We start from the raw sequence: 22823 nt of genomic DNA, 5'->3' as shown, positions 1-22823 counted from the left end.
CTAAAAACCAACAATTACAAACTGTCACTTTTGGCTCAGCACAGAACCAGGAAGCAGAGCAGTGGGCGGGGATAGAAAGCAGGCGGGATTGCAGTTGGCTCAGCAGAGAACCAAGAAACAGAGCAGTGGGCGGGGATAGAAAGCAGGCGGGATTGCAGTTGGCTCAGCAGAGTAGTGGGTGGGGATAGAAAGCAGGTGAGAATTGCAGTTGGCTCATCAGAGAACCAGGAAGCAGAGCAGTGGGCGGGAATAAAAAGCAGGTGAGAATTGCAGTTGGCTCATCACAGAACCAGGAAGCAGAGCAGTGGGCGGGAATAAAAAGCAGGCGGGATTGCAGTTGGCTCATCACAGAACCAGGAAGCAGAGCAGTGGGCGGGGACAGAAAGCAGGCGGGATTGCATTCGGCTCAGAACAGTCGCTTGTACTTGATCCCAACTAAGATATAATTAATCCTTATTGGAGGCAAAACCAGCCTGTTGGGTTTATTTAATATTTACATGATTTTCTAGTAGACTTAGGGTATGAAGAGAAATTAATTTACAAATAATTGGACAAATCCAGAAGCGGGTAACTATCGGGGCAAGTCCAACTTGTAGGGGCCATTCATTGCCTGGTCTTGTGGCTGTTTGATGGTGACCTTTGGAGAATAACTTCCCAGTTTATAATATGTTTGACGGGAGGGATGCACTGAATCCTGAATTTGGTTGGCAATTCGGATGTACATTTCCGACTGTCTGCATGGAACGGATCTGAACCGTTTAAATCATGTGACTGTAGGAGATCCAGTGACTGCAGCACTCTGACCATTGTATTGATATTTCAGCAATGTGATTTTATTGGCTCAATTGTGCAAGTAGACAAAAAGGTGGCCACGTTTCAGGCCTCACAGGGCCCTTTATCAAGCCAAAACCATAAATCATGTGACTGTAGGAAACTGGACGACAACATCAGAATCTGAATGTCATAACAACAGGCAGATAATATCACAATCTGAATGTCCAAAATAGATTTATTGGGGTGAATACAAGGCTTGTGATGGTCATATATTTACAATACATGAAAAATAAACCAATATAATAAAGTAGAATAATATTAGTTGTGTTTCCCCCATAAAATGCACTTCTATCTCATCTTCTCTCATCCATTCTCACCACTCCCAGCCGGCTATGGTCCTTGCACATTATGATACCCTGCTTATCCCATTGGTTAGTTGAGTTGCTTCCTATTCTAGATCCAAGAGGTGTGATAAAGGAGTAGTCTGTCTCTACCGGGCTGTTGCTTTCATCCTCTTACACAGTGGGCTACAGAGGTTTCACATAATCATTGTCCTTCTCCATCCATGTGTTCTTCTAGACTGGACCTCCTGGATGCAAAGCAATTTTTCCTCAGCCATTGCAGATCTCAGCGTGGTACCACCTTTGTAATAGGAGTCGCAGGCAATACTGAATACTAAAATGGTGCACAACATGGACTTAAGTCTCTTGTGTTGATCAGTTCTGGGATTTTGCTACTGCTCAGTTTATAATGGATTGGCTTTAGGGCACAAAGAGCCGCTTGCAGAGGTACTCTCCACTCTTCTCAGGGAAATGGACAGTCAAAGTGCCAGACACTTTATACTATTTAAAGCCTGACAAGACCAAGGAAGGTGGCTTCTCCTCTGGCGTCCAGATTGGCATTTGATCTTGGTATGAGAAGGCTAATGGAATCCCCCTTTTGGAGGCGGAAAACTCCTGGTGGGTAGAAGACCAGGCATCAGCAGAATGTATAGAGAGTAAGAATACAACAGTGTTCTGGATTGGGGTCTCCATCTATCTATGTTCATGCCTTGGACGAGCATATGCAATTGCGGATTTAGTGACAGATTAAAAACCATATCAACCAATTAAATCCATGAAGTAAGGATTATATTGGCTGATGTAGACATTCTGACCATCTGAACAGGGGAAACTTCCCCCCTAAATGGAATTAACGAAGAACCAAACTTTCCCCCTATACCAAAAAAGCACCCCTTAACTGCCTGTAATTTCCCTCTCCCTCCCCGCACTTCAAATTAGTCAAATAACAACCCATTAAAAAGATCTGACCCTAAATTGCAGTGGAGCTCCCGGGCATCATCTTCCACCACGTCACGTTGTTTGAGGACTCCACAACGACACACAAAGCCTGCGGGAACTTGCACAGTTGGGCCAAGTCAGGAATCGGCTTCAATTGTTTAGGCTCAAATCAGAGTTGAGCCCAAAAGTGGATACAAGGCGGCAGAAGATGGTGGCCGGGAGTTCCGCTGCTCTGCATTTTAGGGTCAGTTGTTTTTTTGACTAAAGCACGGAGTGGGGGTGCAATGGGGGGCAGTTTAGAGGGGCTTTTGGTATGGGGGGTTTATTTCTTCTTTAAGGGAGATCGCCCTATGCTGCGATACTCCTGTAAACCCAGTTTGAAGTATAATTAGGGTGAGATTTGGGGTGAAAGTATGGCAGAATCGCCTAAACATCACTTTTTTTAAATATATATCTGTATTATGAGCTGGGGGGGGGGGCTGATCAACCTTAATGGTTGCAGTTGGTTACTTCACTCTTGCAGCTTTGCTCAGCGTAATTAAATAAACACAACTGTGTTTTATATACTCATTTTTGAAGAGCAACAAAGAATTCTTGACGTCTCACCAGCACTGTAACAGGTGTTATACGCCAAGCTCTGGTTGGGCGGCATGTTTTGCACACAGCGTAGTAGCACCTCCTCTCCTACAAAGACCCCGTCACGTGTTATCAAGTGTCCCATCGTGAATCTGGAATCATTGTACAGAACCTAGTTGGGAATAATTCGACATATAAATAACGAGATATCTGTGTATTTTATAGACAGAGATGGGACAGAGCGAGAGATAACTGTGTATCTTCTAGACAAAGGGTTTCAGTGAGATGATACAGAGATAGATAGATAGATAGATAGATGATAGATAGATAGATGAGAGAGAGAGATGATAGAGAGACGATAGAGCGATAGATATAGAGATGATAGAGAGATAGATAGATGATAGAGTGAGTGAGAGATAGATAGATAGATAGATGATAGAGAGATAGATAGATGATAGAGAGATAGAGAGATAGATATAGAGATGATAGAGAGATAGATAGATGATAGAGTGAGAGATAGATAGATGATAGAGTGAGAGATAGATAGATGATAGAGTGAGAGATAGATAGATGATAGAGAGATGGATAAATAGATAGATGATAGAGAGATAGATGATAGATAGATAGATGATAGAGAGATAGATAGATGATAGAGCGATAGAGATGATAGAGAGATGATAGAGCGATAGATATGATAGAGTGAGAGATAGATAGATTATAGAGTGAAAGATAGATAGATAGATGATAGAGTGAGAGATAGATAGATGATAGAGTGAGAGATAGAGAGATGGATAAATAGATAGATGATAGAGAGATAGATAGATGATAGAAAGATAGATAGAGAGAGAGAGAGAGAGATAGATGATAGAGAGATAGATATAGAGATGATAGATAGATGATAGAGAGATAGATAGATAGATGATAGAGAGATGGATAGATATATAGATAGATGATAGAGAGATAGATAGATATATAGATAGAGAGATTGATAGATAGATAGAGAGATGGATGGATAGATAGATAGATGATAGAGAGATAGATAGATAGAATAATATACCTGGCTATATACTAAGTATATCCCAGAATTTATCACTGTCACATTAGCATCTCGAGCCTGAAAAGCTCGCCCTTCCTTCATAGACACTTTCCAGGAGATGATGGTGGAATCCAGTGCCTCTAAGAGACAAAGGGCAGGAGAGAGAAATTAGGATCTTTATGGATTTTTTTGTGGGAAGAAGATAAAAGGAGAAGTTCATAATAAGAAAAAGACAATAGATTTTAGCAGGAGAATGAAGAAACTCAGTAGGACTCATTTAAACAGAAGGTGAACGGGAGATTTCACTAGCCGACGGGTTCAATTAAAAAAAACTTTATTGCCGAGCTTTCATAAAAAACATAGACAGTTCTCCACCATGAGACTATGTCATGTCTAGTCACCTGACGCGTTTCATGCCTCATTCTGGCACTTCATCAGAGGACTCATTTAAAGCAAATAACTTTGGTGCAGTAACCGGTAATAAGCAATCAAATAGTTACACACCTATTAACTTTGCCATATATTTGATAGTCGCCAATACTTATACCCCCCAGAGAGCGGGAGGTGTGGCTAGAATCATCTGCGCTTAGTAACAATATTTTATTCAGATATGATGGTACTACATACTACAGTATGGTATTTTAGTTTTAATCAAACAGCTACTATGAATGTAAAGATGTGATTGGTTGCACCTATGTTATTAAACAAGCCCCACTGCATGTACCTTCATGTTCTTTGTCTATTTCAGTGCCAATTTGCAGCTTTCCTAAAGTAATTGCCCCTATGTCTCCATAGACTAAGGAATTTATGCTCATCTGAACCTCAGATCTGTGTTGAAATATTTTGTGCCAAGCCAAGAGGAACTGGCGTTGGAGTTATATATGCGAGTGGGTAGAACATTGGTTGAGCAATCTGGTCAAAACAAAGCACTTGTCTGGTAAACGTCAACAAAGTGTTGATTCATGGCAGAATAGACTGAAGGAACAGGTGTATGTGCCCAGTCTGTGTGCCAGGAAGTTAATGTTGGCATCAACATCCCAAATGTTACTTCAAATGTAAATTCTCTATTGCAGAGTTTGGTTCCTTCCTACCATTAACCATCAGGTCACCATAATTGCTTGGTGGGGAGGAGGGAATGGAACCCTGAAGCAAAATTGCTGCTTGTTCTTTAGAGAGGAAAAATGAGAAGTCTAGCACCTCTGAAGGGCACCAAGCTTGAGGGGCAAGGGTGAGGGCTGGGAAGGAATTCTTACCATTAGTAAAGAAACGATCAGGCACCAGGTGAACATACGAATGACTTCCTAGATGCAAAATATAATGTACTTTAGTATGGGTGGATATGGACACACGCTGTTCACATATAGAAGAATCATAAACCCATTGAGAATTCAGCTGCAGCCCCGCAAGTTCATCTGTCTAGTGGGAACTGTCGGAGACCTACCAAACTCATGTGTCCCAAGTACTAACTGCACAGCACTCAGATCATTTACACAGTGTGAATAGTAACGCAGGCCCCAGTATACATCTAACGGAAGTAAAGTTGTACTTCTGCCAAGAGGATACGTCTGGTGGGGGTAATGTTACAGTTCTGCCAAGAGGATACGTCTGGTGAGAGTAAAGTTGCAGATGCAGGATATGCTTGATAAAAGTAATGTTGCCGTCCCACCAAGAAGATGTGCCTGGTGGAAGTCTTGATGCAGTCCCACCAAGAGGACATGCCTAATGGCAGTAATGATGCAGTCCCACCAAGAGGACATGCCTGATGGCAGTAATGGTGCAGTCCCTCCAAGAGGACATGCCTGATGGAAGTAAAATCAAAGCCCTGTCAAAACCTCATGTGCCAGATTGAAGAAATATAAAATTGTTGACTAAATCCTGTGGCCAATAGGATCAATAATACAGCCCCACCAAGAGCATGTGCGCAATTCTACTAATGGAGCCGCAGGACTGGCCATTTGACAAGAGTAAAAGAAAGGGTATAGTAAGGTAGAATGATCTGTAAAATATTATCCTCCCACCCAATTCTCACCTACCCCTTCTGCTTCACCTCACCGTGATGTCTTGACCTCCTGGCTTTTGTGAGGTCTCTCTTCTGTCTGAGGCAAATTGACAGGCCTTCTTCCTTTGTATTGTGCTGCTTTTTCACCTACATGAAAGATGTGGAAAGGCTCAGCCTAAAATCTATTAATATCATTACCCTTGGAATCTCAGCTTGATACATGGGTCTGGCCCTTTAACACATTAACCAGTTCGCTGGCATGAGGCTGATGAGCAGCTAATGAGTCCGATAAAGAGACCCAGTAGGAAGGTGCGGTGTGTGACTCAGCTTTTGCATGACTGTACTATTTAGTGAGACATTTATTGCATATTTTTTAGACAGTCATGTGATTTCAGAAGACTGTATAATATAACTCTTCCACTGCTGTGCAATACCCTCGTATAATATATCAAGGGATCATCTATCTAATGTATCTGCCAGTACTTCTACATCGGGGAGAGAAAGTGACAATAGTAATCAATGCACAAGGTCAGCCACCCACCTCCGGCCTCGGTTCCTCTTGAGTTTTCCTCATCAAGGAGAGCTCCACCTGGAGGTTGCCAATGTGGATTGACTGGCACATCAGAGCAATGAAGCAAACGAGGACCCCCAGCCAGGCTCCTGTGCCCCCCCAGAGTCCCCGTGCCAGGCTAACAGATTCACAAGTCACCATGTGGGACATCAGGATTCCAGCTTCGGCTTTTTCTCTTTAACTGGGGACAGTGGCTTAAAGGAAGAGTGGGAGGGCGTGACAGAATGAAGAGAATATTGCAACATGAACTAACGACAGGAAGGAATAAGGTTACAGGGACCATACGAGTAATAATTATATCGTCTACAGGCTGAGAACATTAGTGCTGCCATTGAGTCCAGTTATACTGCTGGAGAATGACATTCTATTCTATTATAGGGCTGCTAAATAGCTCAGGACAACATAGCCCTGCATTCCCATATGGTAACCATCATACTACAGTTTGAGCATCTCGGAAACCCACAGCCATCCATGGACCCTTGCTCTGATCCAAACCCAAACCTGCAGGTAACATCATGGAGGGTGAGGGGCCTGCACATAATGTCACCAACATGGAAGGCTCGCCAGAAGATAATGACAAGGCCTCAGGGTGGCAGGTCTGGCAATACTAAAAGCTGGACTCACCAGCTACCAAAAACCGCACAGTAACCCCAATTTGGAACCAGAACCTGCCTGATTTGGACCTGGAGGTGTTTTTTAATGAGCTAGGCTAGTATAATACTGTTCAGGTGGCAACCGTAAGTCCTTTTTCCAATATCTGCAGCTTTATTCTGATGTTGGGAGTGATGTTTCAGATCAGGTTGACAAATCAACAACAGGAGGGCCCCAGTTAATCATATCTGATCTAAATACTGAAGATATTTGACATTGGTTACATAATATCATGTATTTTGTGCTTTTATCTGTTTTATCCTCAACAAGGTGCCCTTGGGGTATTGGGCTACTGACTCCTGGTGCAGAATGAAACAGGAGAATGCTGAGGGGATGACACCATCAAACACCAATATGGGAGTTTGGGGACTGGAGGAGAAAGAACATATCCGACATACCGTCTTTTGGCAGCCAATGAATCTCAATGCTCAGCAGTTGCTGCAAAGGGTAAAGCAAGTTGGCAAGTCGAGGGGGGGACAGCAGAATCCAGAAGAATGAAGGGATCGATGAACAGAACGAGAGAATGAAGGAAAAGAAAGTTGTGTCTGCGGGAAAACGAAAGTTACAAAGTAAAGAGTGAAAGAGCAAAAAACATGGAGAAGGGGGAGATGTGGAGCATAATGGACAGTGAGGGGAGGGAGCAATGGAGAGGCAGGTGAGTTGGTGGGGAGCCAAGAAGCAGAGAGAGAAACGGGAGAAGGGCCTAGGAACCTAGAACTTACCTTATCAGAATACCTGTGCCCTCTGATTAGGGAAAATAACAGACTGACCGGCTGTTGGCCAAGCATCCGCCTGCCCTTTTTATCCCAAAACGTCTGTGTGTTCCCAAACATAGGGTTAAATGAGTCACCAGGAAAGATTATTTCATGCAAATGAGCCTGCGTTTCTGGGGAAATCCGGTGCCTGCTCCTGCACGCTTCTCCAGTATCACCATTATCCGTTTAATAAATCCCATGAGTTTATTATCTCACCAGTAATACGTGGGGTCTGGGTGCTCATGTCCCAGACCTACAGCTCAAGGTGAAGTTATCCGACCAAAGGAGAAGAATGGCAGCGGCACTTACAGATCCCACAAACAGGCTTGTAAACAAACCGAAAACTAGCAACGCTACAGATAGAGATCAGCCCCTGCACCAGGGGAGCTTATAATCAATGGTCCCTATCACACATGCACTATGGACAGCTTTATCACAAGCCAATTAACCTGTAATCTGTAGGGTTTTTGTTTTTTTAGGTGAAGGGAAACCAGTGCAGATACGGAGTGCAATCATTATTATTCATATTATTTCTAGTTAGGGTTGCACTGAATCCACTATTTTGGAATCGGCCAAAACCCCAAAGATTTGGCAGAATACCTAATCTAAATTTGCACATACATATGGATTTTGTTCGGCCGTGGTAGAAGAATTTGCCGAATCCTGCTGAAAAAAGGCCGAATCCCGAACCGAATCCTGGATTTGGTGCATTCCTATTTGTAATATACTACCTGCCCCCCACACCCCAAGAAACATGACTTCAAGTTCTTTATAAAATATATCTTTATTATAAGGAACAGTTATAAATGCATATATTATTATATCTGGCAAACGCAAAGCCACCCCCCTGCAAATGGATGAACCCCTATACAGAACGAGGTCGGGATTTGTGAAACATGCGGAATCCTGGACTCGCAGAATATCCCTCCACAGTTAAGTTTGAAAAAAAACACAGCAACAAAGTCAGCCCTGTATAGTGCAGTGATAGTTTTAATATACAAATAATGGCTGCCGTACAGACATTCCGGCCTGTCATTGGCACCTACCAGCGAATGGTGGAGATTATAGTTGAGCGATATCTGGAGGTTGCAGAGCTATAGACATGCCTGACAAATCTGTTAATATGCATTAAATTAAAGGCACTTTAGAATCCAAAGTAAAGCGATTATAGAAAACTACCAAGTGCATCACCTGATGGTGCCACGATGTGCCATTCACTGGACAAGTTTCAAAAAGTCGGCAGCTTATTGGGTGGGGCCATCCGACGGACATCCCTGATCGATATCTGGCCGAAATTCTGGCAAATCTCGATCGGGCAGGTCAAAAAATCCCATCGTGGCCGCATATGTGCGTTTATGTGGTCCCGTGATCCGCCCGTATCGGATGCATTATGATCCGATTGTTGGGCCCTAGGGTCCACGTTTGGATAAGCCCGATATCACCCACCTCAATGTGAGCATATCGGGGAGAGATCCGCTCGCCAAACGAGTGGATCTCTATGTCTATGGCCACCTTTAGACTATAAAGGATAGGTGGTTTTACAATCAACAAAGGCAGGGGTTTTTTTTTACTGTAAGGGCAGTCAGGGTATGTGATTTACTCAGAGATTTAGAGAGGGATGCAGGGCTAAAAAGGCAGTTAAATGAAATATACAACACTAAGTTGCACCTTTCAGCAGTTTCTGATCATTGGATGGTGTTGGTGAGACAGTAGCCAATGACATTGCATCACGACTGCTCAGATGAAATGAATGGACACTACTTTGCATTTATGTTGGTAGATGGTGAGCAAGTTGTTGCTTAGCCATATAGGATACCTGCGGGCCAATACCCCGGTTGTACCAAGCATATTGCTACATGCATCAAACACAAGTCCATCCTTCTATCAGCATTACGGACATGACAATATGGGCAGCGATGGATATGTTTATTGGCATCTAGTAGAGTCCCAGTGCTGGCTGGAAACATGTATGTGCCAATCACTAGAATACAGAGATGGGCATGGGTCTAGGGACATGTGTGTTTTGGAACATTCCACCAGTGCAGGAGCTGTTGATGCAACTGGATAACACACTCTGGGGTTCTGCTGATATTGACATAGTTATATGTTTAATGTTAAAAACAATGGTCCTTGGTCTTCCTTATGTGCGTTGACTGTGGTTTTTTTCTGCCTGATTTGATGCAAGTTCTGCACCCTCTGCAACCTCACCAACCCAACCGTACATTTGGCACCCTTGTCGGCTCTTGTATAGGTATTGGAATCAGAGTTGTTTTGGCAAGTAGATGGATAGACCTGAGAACAAATGCTATTGTTATGGGGAGACCAGAGATTGTAGCTCCTGCTGAGAGTTTGGGTCTCCGTATGTGATGCCAAGTACAGACACATTGAGAAGGAGAACCAACAGAGGCACAGACCAAGTTCTAAATCATTTGCATTCAGCTTGCAATTCTCCAGCAATTGTTGGAAGGAAGTTAGGTGTTTCTATTACATTTGTCTCCGTTACCAAAAAATATGTACTGATGGCTTCTTCCCCAACAACTTCTTAGTTGGTTAACCTCAGTACTTGCCAAGAGAAGACAGAAGGTCATACAGGAGCAAGATGGAACTCTTTGGTTGACAGGACCCCAAGAGAAGACAGAAGGTCATACAGGAGCAAGATGGAACTCTTTGATTGACAAGACCCCAAGAGAAGACAGAAGGTCATACAGGAGCAAGATGGAACTCATTGATTGACAGGACCAACAGTAGTTAATTATATTTGTAATGTTGATAAAGGTTCACAACAGATATAGCCCCTCTCGCTCTGCCGTTCAGTCTGTTGCTTTAACACAAAGGCAGGGCCTCCTTCATTCACGTTAGAACCTTTCAATCGGTTTATTTATAAAGAGGCAGTGCAGCACAGATTAACCTGCTGGAAGAAATGGATACCTTGACCCCTACTGGATAGTGGTTTCACCCATGCTTTGAAATGCATTCAAGCAACCCAAAATCTTGACAAAATTGTGGTTCGGAAACACCTCTGTACTTGGATTTACCAAAGGTTTAATGTGCATGATGAGCATAATAGCAGTCTCACTTTTTAGAGAAAGACTAGATCTTCAGTGTCCTCTGGTTGTTGGGTGTCCAATATCATGTCTAGCTTTGGAAAACAGTTATACATTCATTCTAGATGAGCCATGTAGCCTGGACCATGATCTTTTCACTTGTTTTTTTATATTTCTGTTGAGTACTGCTCCAGGTAGTCCTCATCTATTTTTTATTCCACATTATAAATCTCTGTCTTTTTGGATTTTTCCCAGATTCGGAATTTACAGAACATTGAAATTGCAGAGCATTGATTACATTGGCTTGTAATATCTGCAGTCTCATTCTCTCCCTGGGTCTGGGGTTCTGTTGAATCCAGCAAAAGTTATTCATAAAACTAATCCACATTTGTAACAAACAAGAATTGGCTGGTGTGTGTATGGTTCTATCATTGTGGAACCAAATTGCTGTGTGCCGACGTCTAGATTCTAGATATATCTCCTCAAAAACCATTTCTGACCCATGTAAGTGAGATTCCTCCTGGTTCTGAATGTACAATTAAATCTTGACCCAGTGGTCCAGATTTGCAATACAGGAGTCCAACATGGAATGGGATCCCTAAAACCATCTCCAATCCATCTCTCTTGGGAGGTGCTAGGATTATATCACAGAACGCTGTGTCAGTGAACCTGGAAGAGTCCAAAGTAGGTCAGGAATCGGTCGACTCTAAGACTTGCATCTGGGATAGTGCGGAGACGGAGAGATGCGTTGGGGCGCAAGGAGAGAAGGCCTGACACAGCGCAAGTTTTCACCTTTGGATCATGGATGCTGGCAGCAGTGGTGGAGAATTCCTGCAGGCAACGAAAGATCAAAGAACCATCTAGAAGGATGTCGAGCTTTATGTAGACACTTCTGGCCTCATTGAAGTGAACCTGTGAGAGAGAGGGACAAAAGAAGTAGACGTGTTATTTGCTTAGCAGTGAAGAGCGTCTTGGTTCATTATGAAACCACTAGGAATGATGGTAAAATTATTCTCATGAGAATTGTGATCATAATACAACGTTGAAGCTCTAAGTTTTATAATTGAGCACCTCATGCTCAAATCATTCTCTTAGGGAATAGTTCACATTATGGGCTACTTGGTAAGGTGTGGGCTCAACCTGAAGGCCAGTTGGGCTGATATTTGGAGACAATGGAAGATTTGCTATTCGTTAGGCGTAAAATCACTTTGACGCCATATTGTCCACCTTGTGGTTAGCATGGGACAGTCCAGTCCAAAGTATCAATGTATATTGTAGCTTTAGCGAGCACCAGAACAGGCTGCTTATTCTGACATATACAAATACCTATACAAATATTACTGCTTCTTTAAGAAAAAAGATGGGGTAGAAATAAAGTATAATGAAGTAAGGAGATGAGGAGAAGATGGGAGGAGATAGTGGGCAGGTGTGTTCAGTGCTTACCTGACAATATAGATAGTACAGTCCTCTCTGGTTCACGATGAACTCACCCCTCTTGCCATCATACTTGATTGGGCTGCTGGAATTCAGAGGAACCTCAACCCAATGCAGGATTGTACCATTTTTGTCTGAAAAGGGAATAATGATTTTTGGGTAATAATCAGCTGACGTTGTGATAGCCCAGCTTATGAAAGTTTTTTTGCCCATTGTTCTTCAGATGCAATCTCTACATGAGATAATTGAATTTTGATAAAAAAATATTTGTAAGTATCTGCTGATGTTAAAGATATTGTGCGACCTACCTGCATCCATCTGTGTCTGACCTGATCCTTTGGGTGATCTGACTGCAATGAAACAAAAGAGATGTCAGAGAGAGGTTGTATGGGTAATAAGGGCAACTGGAGCTGACAGCTATGTGGGACAGTGGGTGGAGTTAGGAGGAGGTACAGGGAGGTGCTGTAAAGAGTAATACAAGTTATACAATGGGGATGAAGAAGAAGGAGGCATTATCAGTGGGAGAGGGGTTATATGGAGTGATAGGAGGAGTTATAGGGAGGGGTATATGGAGCAATAGGAGGAGTTATAGGGAGGGTTATATGGAGCAATAGGAGGAGTAATAGGGAGGGTTATATGGAGTGATAGGAGGAGTTATAGGGAGGGTTATATGGAGTGATAGGAGGAGTTATAGGGAGGGTTATATGGAGCAATAGGAATAGTTATAGGGAGGGTTATATGGAGCAATAGGAGGAGTTATAGGGATGGTTATATGGAATAATAGGAGGAGTTATAGGGAGGGTTATATGGAGCGATAGGAGGAGTTATAGGGAGGGTTATATGGAGCGATAGGAAGAGTTATAGGGAGGGTTATATGGAGCGATAGGAAGAGTTATAGGGAGGGTTATATGGAGTGATAGGAAGAGTTATAGGGAGGATTATATGGAGCGATAGGAAGAGTTATAGGGAGGGTTATATGGAGCGATAGGAGGAGTTATAGGGAGGGTTATATGGAGCGATAGGAGGAGTTATAGGGAGGGTTATATGGAGTGATAGGAGGAGTTATAGGGAGGGGTATATGGAGCAATAGGAGGAGTTATAGGGAGGGTTATATGGAGCAATAGGAGGAGTAATAGGGAGGGTTATATGGAGTGATAGGAGGAGTTATAGGGAGGGTTATATGGAGTGATAGGAGGAGTTATAGGGAGGGTTATATGGAGCAATAGGAATAGTTATAGGGAGGGTTATATGGAGCAATAGGAGGAGTTATAGGGATGGTTATATGGAATAATAGGAGGAGTTATAGGGAGGGTTATATGGAGCGATAGGAGGAGTTATAGGGAGGGTTATATGGAGCGATAGGAAGAGTTATAGGGAGGGTTATATGGAGCGATAGGAAGAGTTATAGGGAGGATTATATGGAGCGATAGGAAGAGTTATAGGGAGGGTTATATGGAGCAATAGGAGGAGTTATAGGGAGGGTTATATGGAGCGATAGGAGGAGTTATAGGGAGGGTTATATGGAACGATAGGAGGAGTTATAGGGAGGGGTATATGGAGCAATAGGAAGAGTTATAGGGAGGGTTATATGGAGCAATAGGAGGAGTTATAGGGAGGGTGATATGGAGCGATAGGAGGAGTTATAGGGAGGGTTATATGGAGCAATAGGAGGAGTTATAGGGAGGGTTATATGGAGCAATAGGAGGAGTTATAGGGAGGGTTATATGGAGCGATAGGAGGAGTTATAGGGAGGGTTATATGGAGCAATAGGAGGAGTTATAGGAAGGGTTATATGGAGCAATAGGAGGAGTTATAGGGAGGGTTATATGGAGCGATAGGAGGAGTTATAGGGAGGGTTATATGGAGCAATAGGAGGAGTTATAGGGAGGGTTATATGGAGCGATAGGAGGAGTTATAGGAAGGGTTATATGGAGCGATAGGAGGAGTTATAGGGAGGGTTATATGGAGCAATAGGAAGAGTTATAGGGAGGGTTATATGGAGCAATAGGAAGAGTTATAGGGAGGGTAATATGGAGCAATATGAGGAGTTATTGGGAGGATTATATGAAGAAATAGGAGGAGTTATAGGGAGGGTTATATGGAGCAATAGGAGGAGTTATAGGGAGGGTTATATGGAGCAATATGAGGAGTTATTGGGAGGATTATTTGAAGAAATACAGTAGGAGGAGTTATAGGGAGGGTTATATGGAGCAATAGGAGGAATTATAGGGAGGGTTATATGGAGCAATAGGAGGAGTTATAGGGAGGGTTATATGGAGCAATAGGAGGAGTTATAGGGAGGGTGATATGGAGCAATAGGAGGAGTTATAGGGAGGGTTATATGGAGCGATAGGAGGAGTTATAGGGAGGGTTATATGGAGCGATAGGAGGAGTTATAGGGAGGGTTATATGGAGCGATAGGAAGAGTTATAGGGAGGGTTATATGGAGCGATAGGAAGAGTTATAGGGAGGGTTATATGGAGCGATAGGAGGAGTTATAGGGAGGGTTATATGGAGCGATAGGAGGAGTTATAGGGAGGGGTATATGGAGCAATAGGAAGAGTTATAGGGAGGGTTATATGGAGCAATAGGAGGAGTTATAGGGAGGGTGATATGGAGCGATAGGAGTAGTTATAGGGAGGGTTATATGGAGCAATAGGAGGAGTTATAGGGAGGGTTATATGGAGCGATAGAGGAGTTATAGGAAGGGTTATATGGAGCGATAGGAGGAGTTATAGGGAGGGTTATATGGAGCAATAGGAAGAGTTATAGGGAGGGTTATATGGAGCAATAGGAAGAGTTATAGGGAGGGTAATATGGAGCAATATGAGGAGTTATTGGGAGGATTATATGAAGAAATAGGAGGAGTTATAGGGAGGGTTATATGGAGCAATAGGAGGAGTTATAGGGAGGGTTATATGGAGCAATATGAGGAGTTATTGGGAGGATTATTTGAAGAAATACAGTAGGAGGAGTTATAGGGAGGGTTATATGGAGCAATAGGAGGAGTTATAGGGAGGGTTATATGGAGCAATAGGAGGAGTTATAGGGAGGGTTATATGGAGCAATAGGAGGAGTTATAGGGAGGGTGATATGGAGCAATAGGAGGAGTTATAGGGAGGGTTATATGGAGCGATAGGAGGAGTTATAGGGAGGGTTATATGGAGCGATAGGAGGAGTTATAGGGAGGGTTATATGGAGCGATAGGAAGAGTTATAGGGAGGGTTATATGGAGCGATAGGAAGAGTTATAGGGAGGGTTATATGGAGCGATAGGAGGAGTTATAGGGAGGGTTATATGGAGCGATAGGAGGAGTTATAGGGAGGGGTATATGGAGCAATAGGAAGAGTTATAGGGAGGGTTATATGGAGCAATAGGAGGAGTTATAGGGAGGGTGATATGGAGCGATAGGAGGAGTTATAGGGAGGGTTATATGGAGCAATAGGAGGAGTTATAGGGAGGGTTATATGGAGCGATAGGAGGAGTTATAGGGAGGGTTATATGGAGCGATAGGAGGAGTTATAGGGAGGGTTATATGGAGCAATAGGAAGAGTTATAGGGAGGGTTATATGGAGCAATAGGAAGAGTTATAGGGAGGGTAATATGGAGCAATATGAGGAGTTATTGGGAGGATTATATGAAGAAATAGGAGGAGTTATAGGGAGGGTTATATGGAGCAATAGGAGGAGTTATAGGGAGGGTTATATGGAGCAATAGGAGGAGTTATAGGGAGGGTTATAAGGAGCAATAGGAGGAGTTATAAGGAGGGTTATATGGAGCAATAGGAGGAGTTATAAGGAGGGTTATATGGAGCAGTATGAGGAGTTATAGGGAGGGGTATATGGAGCAATAGGAGGAGTTATAGGGAGGGGTATATGGAGCAATAAGAGGAGTTATAAGGAGGGGTATATGGAGCAATAGGAGGAGTTATAAGGAGGGTTATATGGAGCAATAGGAGGAGTTATAGGGAGGGTTATAAGGAGCAGTAGGAGGAGTTATAGGGAGGGGTATATGGAGAAATAGGAGGAGTTATAGGGAGGGGTATATGGAGCAATAGGAGGAGTTATAAGGAGGGGTATATTGAGCAATAGGAGGAGTTATAGGGAGGGGTATATGGAGCAATAGGAGGAGTTATAGGGAGGGGTATATGGAGCAATAGGAGGAGGTATAAGGAGGGTTATATGGAGCAATAGGAGGAGTTATAGGGAGGGTTATATGGAGCAGTAGGAGGAGTTATAGGGAGGGTTATAAGGAGCAGTAGGAGGAGTTATAGGGAGGGTTATATGGAGCAATAGGAGGAGTTATAGGGAGGGTTATATGGAGCAGTAGGAGGAGTTATAGGGAGGGGTATATTGAGCAATAGGAGGAGTTATAGGGAGGGATATATGGAGCAATAGGAGGAGTTATAGGGAGGGTTATAAGGAGCAGTAGGAGGAGTTATAGGGAGGGGTATATGGAGCAATAGGAGGAGTTATAGGGAGGGGTATATTGAGCAATAGGAGGAGTTATAGGGAGGGGTATATGGAGCAGTAGGAGGAGTTATAGGGAGGGTTATATGGAGTGATAGGAGGAGTTATAGGGAGGGGTATATGGAGCAGTAGGAGGAGTTATAGGGAGGGTTATAACTGAAGGCATTAAAAGGACAGATCATTTGAGTACAAACCTTCAAAATGAGCTGCATACAGCAGTGGTTTACGTTTCTTCTTGTCCTTTGCTGAAAAGTAAAGAAATGGCATATAATATTATCTGTTAACAGTATTGCTAGTGCCAGTGACTGCTCCATGATACACATAAGTGGAGTGAGGTTTGGCTACTCCTTGCCCTTTGCAGGAATATGTCGGCCCATTTCTTGGTTACCTGCACGTCTGGGCCGGCTCTTTTCCCTCAGCTTCTGATACAGATACTGCTGCTTCTCCCACACATTCTGATAATAGATCTGTTGGGGGTAAAAACAGTGTGAAAAAGGGTTTTATTATAAAGATATGTAAAGTAAACCCTAAAGAGCATTTCTTCTTTTATATATATATATATATATACTCATCAAGCTTTGGGCTGCTCTTAGCTTTGATAGGGACATTTTGTGGACAAGAGTTGCTTTATTTAGGAGCCGATACAAATGTGTGACTGGGGCCTGTTGATAGTGAATAGGGGGTATGAGTCTATATAGAAACCTTCTATAATTCCATTTAAATACGGTTCTTACCTGAGTCTCAGCGTCCAGCTGTTGGCGGGATAAATCCTTTAAAGGCAAAAAACAATATTCACGACAGGCTCCGACACAGACAGTACAAGCTAAGAGGTACTTGGCCCTACTTTGTGAATAATTGAGGGATGTTTGACTTTAATTAAAGAAAGGGGGAATATACTGCGAACCTCTGCGAGGTTTTTATTCCCTTTATCTCCCAGCATCCCTTGCAGTACATGTTGCTGCCAATACAAGTGTAACAAAGCGAGTGTATCGCCACTGCCAAACCATGATCGTGCCAATGGTGTGATTAGATAAATGACAAGCTAAAACATATGTTGAGTGTTAATCTGTGCCAGATGCTGCATTTCCCACCAGGCCCCGGGGCGGGCCTTACAGTGAGGCAAACAAGTTGCTGGGGAAACGTGCGAGGGCCGAGCCCTGTGTCAGCATTATCTGTGCCGGAGCTTTCCCATGTCCCCCCTCCGTCCCCCAGGCCCTGGTTATTCTTAGATCCCGTGCAGCTGCAGGACCGCACTAGTGGAATGTAGCACAGGGACATATTCAAGGGAGTATGAACCAAAAAAAAACCCTTTCCTTAAAGGGGTTGTTCACCTTCAAACAACTAGTTGTTTTCAGATAGATCACCAGAAATAACCACTTTTTTCCAATTACTTTCTATTTTCTATGTGTCACTGTTTTTTTTTTTTTACAATATTGATATTATGTAAAGTGTAATTTTTCACTTTATAAAGCAGCTCTGGGAGGGGAGGTCGCCGACCCTGTAAATTAATACATTTCTTACCTTTGTCCCTGCTGAGGAAAATCCCTGAGTTTCATTAAAGGCAGCTGTTAAAATTGATACAATAGTTGCTAATTAGTGTTGTGGACACGTAATTATCCCGCCCTCCCTTATCCCGCGCCCACCCACATCCAACTTCCGCGTTGCTTTTATAGACCTGTGCTGCCCCGCCGATGTAGTCATAAAAGGGGCGGGCGAGCAGGTGCAGCGTCAAGACAAACCCGGACGCCGCCATTTGACGGTGGGGAGAGCAAGAGAAGGGCTCAACCCGCACCCACCCGCCACCTGCAAGGAAGAGTGCGAGGTCGGCCCAAACCCGCCCAATACCAATAGGACCCGAGGGTTTACCAGCAGGTCAGGCGGATTCAGGCCGACCTCATACTCTTCCTCGCGGGTCGGGCGGGTGCAGGTTGAGCTCTTCAAATGCCAGCTTCTGATTTCTGGGTTTGTCTTTTATAGACGATGTGCCTGCTTGCTCTGCCCCTTTTGTGATGTCATCGGCGGGACAGGTCTATAAAAGCAACGCGGAAGTCGGATGCCGGTGGGTGTAGGATAAAGGAGGGCGGGTTAGGGTAGAGTGCGGGGCGGGGAAATCCCGACCTACACATCACTGGTGTCTGTCTCTTTCTGCTGTCCCTCGCCATTCCTCTTCCCTGGTCTTCAGCGCCTTTCTTGACTATCATCAGACAATATTATATGTACTTTTTATTTTATTTTTTTTCCTCCCAAGTGGTCCCTCTGACGATGCGTTTAACGTAGTTCCACACTGCCTCTAAATGATCTCTGTAGGGTGATTGCTAATAGGGGGAGAATGTAGGGGTGCACAGGTGTCCGATAATCAGTAAACTTACTGTAGGCTTTGGCCATGAGGTGCCCCTTGGCTTGACTTTCAGGTTACTTCGTCTTATTAATGATATTGTTAATAATATGTTTGATCTATGAACAGCCCGTGTCTCCCTTATTAGGATATCACCTAGTTGGCAAGGGAAGTTCATCAAATCATAGTTTATAAAGTTGATAGAGTCCAGAGTATTTCCCTGTTTGCTATGTACGCAAAGCATATCTCATAGTGCCATACACATACCCTCGGAGCTGATGAATCCCAGCCTGGAGAACTGACATATACCTTCTATATATGTCTCCAAAACAGTTAGGAAATCTGGAATACCTTTATTTCATTGTATAACATGGGTGGGTGATCTTTGAAGGCCACTGTAATTATGTGGAGTGAACCATTGTGATCATCAGTGGCTTTTGGTGATCTGACATTGAATTCATTAATGATCTAGGATAGTCTATTGAACTCATGAGTGATCTTTTGTGGCCTCACCTGTCATCTTTGATGGCCCACTGTACTCACTAGTGGTCTATGGAGGTCCACTGTACTAATTAGAGCCCACTGTGTATCCTCGTGATCACTAACGGTCCATTGTACTCATTCGGAATCATTGGTGGCTCACTTGAAAATTGTTGGTCATGAAAGAAAACCATTGAATATTTTTGGGATATTTAATGGTTCACAGTGCTCATACGTGGTCTTTGATGGCTGGCTTTATTCAATAATGATGTTTGATGGTCCATTGTCCTCATGAGTGGTCTTTGGTGGGCCACTATGCTTATTAGTGATCTTTGATAGGCCACTATGCCTAACAATGGTGGTGGTGGTCTCTAGATTATATAAGGGTGTACGGCGACCCACTGGACTATGTAAGGGGCTACCCTCAGGCCCCATTAACAGTAATGATTTCTCAATACCTTTTCAGCAGTACAAGAGGGCCAGTGAGTTCAAAGTGCCATGGCTTTCACAGAATGCCTTTTGGCCCACTAGTTTTTGGGTCTACTTACAGAAACATTCACTCCTGACTTGGAATGGCCAATTGCTTGCACCATGTAATGGGGGACACAAGGGCAGCCTGTGGGAGTCCACTTGCACCATTTAGCCTACAAGTGCAATCAGTTAGACTTTTAGGTGCCAGGTACATCATGAGCTGGGTTTTCTTGCAACATCTTTCAGTGGGAAATGTAGTGGTAACCAGCAGTGCACAGAATAGCAAAGGCCAGGAGCTGCTTTCAAACAAGTTGCCTCGAATGGCATTTTCTTTCATTCTTCAAAATACCTCTGGATCAATCAGAGCAACCAACATATACATTATTCAGCTGTTGTACTGGATCTATTCCATGATTGGCCAACCAACATGCACACTATTCTCCTGCTCTACTGGATCTATTCCATGACTGCCCAACCAAAATACACACCATCCAGCTGCTCTACTGGATCTATTCCATGACTGCCCAACCAAAATACACAACATCCAGCTGCTCTACTGGATCTATTCCATGACTGCCCAACCAAAATACACACCATTCAGCTGCTCTACTGGATCTATTCCATGTCTGGCCAACCAAGATACACACCATTCAGCTGCTCTACTGGATTTATTCCATGTCTGGCCAACCAAGATACACACCATTCAGCTGCTCTACTGCATCTATTTCATGAATGGCAAATCAACATACACATCATTTTCCTGCTGTATTGAATTTATTCCATGACTGACTGACCAACAAACATCCACACCATTTGGCTTCTGTACTGGATCTATTCCATGAGTACCCTAAGTACAATCCCTTACCTGATGCAATAGCACCTGTCCATGGTGTAGACTCTTGCCCCATTCTGTGGTGGTCAGTAACAGGTTGACAAAGGCTAAGCAGAGCGCTGTGCCCCCTAGTACCAGAGCCAAGAGGATAAGTAGGAGCAGAGTGCGTTTCCCGGCTCCTCTTTTACGCCAGCGAGTCATTGTCAATTTCCTTCTCTACAAGTTAATTCTTCTTTACTCTTTCCAACTGTGATAAATCTGTCCAAAATCTGTGTCAGTTCCAAACATTTGGCTTTCAAAATGATATTTAAATCCCATTAAATCGACTAATTCCATGGTTGCCGTAAATTGGAATAAATGACAATGGCAGCTTTGCAGGCCAGGGCTGTACAAGTAGATCAGTTAGAGGTTCAATATCCAGTAGGACTGGGAGAAGAATTGATTGGACAGAACAAATTCCTGGATACCAACATGACTTAGAGATCCATATACACCAGATCCACAAACAGGAATAGGATTTGAAACCATATATGACCCGGATTCCTTCTCAAAAAGATTACGGCATCCTGGAAAGATGTGACATAAGTTGGATGGACAACCATCATCTTGTTGGGCCCCTTGGATGTCATCCAGTGACTATTAAAGTGGGCTATAGGCTTTTATTGGATATAAATATGAGCCAAAAATAATGTGCCTGGGGCAAAAAAAGACGAGAGTCAGACGGAGCTCAGGATTCCCAGTAGTAGGATTTGGATGGTGGAGGTGGGTTGGAGCCAGGCAGGTAGAGAGAATGAGAGGAGCACTGGATCTCAGCTGGTAGGAGATGCCTATGTGTTTTCTTCTGGTTCCTGGGCTTCGTCCAGTGAGAAGTTAAAAAAATGACAGGAAACAGAGAGCGAGAGACAGAAGGAGGGAGGGGAGAGAAAAAAATGAGAGAGGCGGGAGGGAGAGTGACAGAGAGAGAGAGAGAGAGAGAGAGAGAGAGAGAGAGAGAGAGAGAGAGAGAGAGAGAGAGAGAGAATGCTGCACGAAGAGGTGAGACAGAACAATATTCTCACAGTTAGTACTGCTCTCCCCTTGTATCGGAGCAAAATTCTGCTATTTAAAGTCAGATTTCTCATGACTATTTGTCTACAGACAACGTACATGTACTGGATATACTCACAACTTGCCTTCCCTCTCTATTTGTATTTATTCATGGCAGCTCCTACCCATACATATTCCTACATGCTCTAGGAAACCCTGTAGCACCTCCTCCCATATGTATAAATACAAATATACAGAGAAGGAATGTTCTGGGCACACAATAAGCTATACCCTCATACTGTACTGTCTAAGGGAATCAATATGGCACCTCCTCCTCCCATATGTATAAATACAAATATACAGAGAAGGAATGTTCTGGGCACACAATAAGCTATACCCTCATACTGTACTGTCTAAGGGAATCAATATGGCACCTCCTCCCATATGTATAAATACAAATATACAGAGAAGGAATGTTCTGGGCACACAATAAGCTATACCCTCATACTGTACTGTCTAAGGGAATCAATATGGCACCTCCTCCTCCCATATGTATAAATACAAATATACAGAGAAGGAATGTTCTGGGCACACAATAAGCTATACCCTCATACTGTACTGTCTAAGGGAATCAATATGGCACCTCCTCCTCCCATATGTATAAATACAAATATACAGAGAAGGAATGTTCTGGGCACACAATAAGCTATACCCTCATACTGTACTGTCTAAGGGAATCAATATGGCACCTCCTCCTCCCATATGTTTAAATACAAATATACAGAGAAGGAATGTTCTGGGCACACAATAAGCTATACCCTCATACTGTACTGTCTAAGGGAATCAATATGGCAGCTCCCTCCTCCCATATGTATAAATACAAATATACAGAGAAGGAATGTTCTGGGCACACAATAAGCTATACCCTCATACTGTACTGTCTAAGGGAATCAATATGGCACCTCCTCCCATATGTATAAATACAAATATACAGAGAAGGAATGTTCTGGGCACACAATAAGCTATACCCTCATACTGTACTGTCTAAGGGAATCAATATGGTACCTCCTCCTCCCATATGTATAAATAC

General features: G+C 43.3%; 1 protein-coding gene across 1 annotated transcript; it reads right to left on the bottom strand.

Annotated features, from left to right (window-relative positions):
• Positions 1-991: 991 nt before the first annotated feature.
• LOC108703544 lies at positions 992-21826 on the bottom strand. Its single transcript, XM_018239720.2, has 15 exons — positions 20741-21826; positions 17324-17359; positions 16978-17056; positions 16784-16834; positions 12429-12470; positions 12130-12254; positions 11356-11598; positions 7859-7895; positions 7286-7432; positions 6207-6409; positions 5719-5812; positions 4920-4967; positions 3688-3806; positions 2661-2802; positions 992-1730 (listed from the first exon to the last, which is right to left on the bottom strand). Exons 1-15 carry the CDS (start codon positions 20906-20908, stop codon positions 1621-1623), a joined length of 1644 nt encoding a protein of 547 aa, XP_018095209.2. The 5' UTR covers positions 20909-21826; the 3' UTR covers positions 992-1620.
• Positions 21827-22823: the final 997 nt, after the last annotated feature.

Source organism: Xenopus laevis, chromosome 3S, assembly GCF_017654675.1.
Source record: "Xenopus laevis strain J_2021 chromosome 3S, Xenopus_laevis_v10.1, whole genome shotgun sequence".
NCBI lineage: Eukaryota > Metazoa > Chordata > Amphibia > Anura > Pipidae > Xenopus > Xenopus laevis.
The sequence above is the reverse complement of the archived record's forward strand: the minus strand, read 5'-3'. Positions and strand labels throughout refer to the sequence as shown.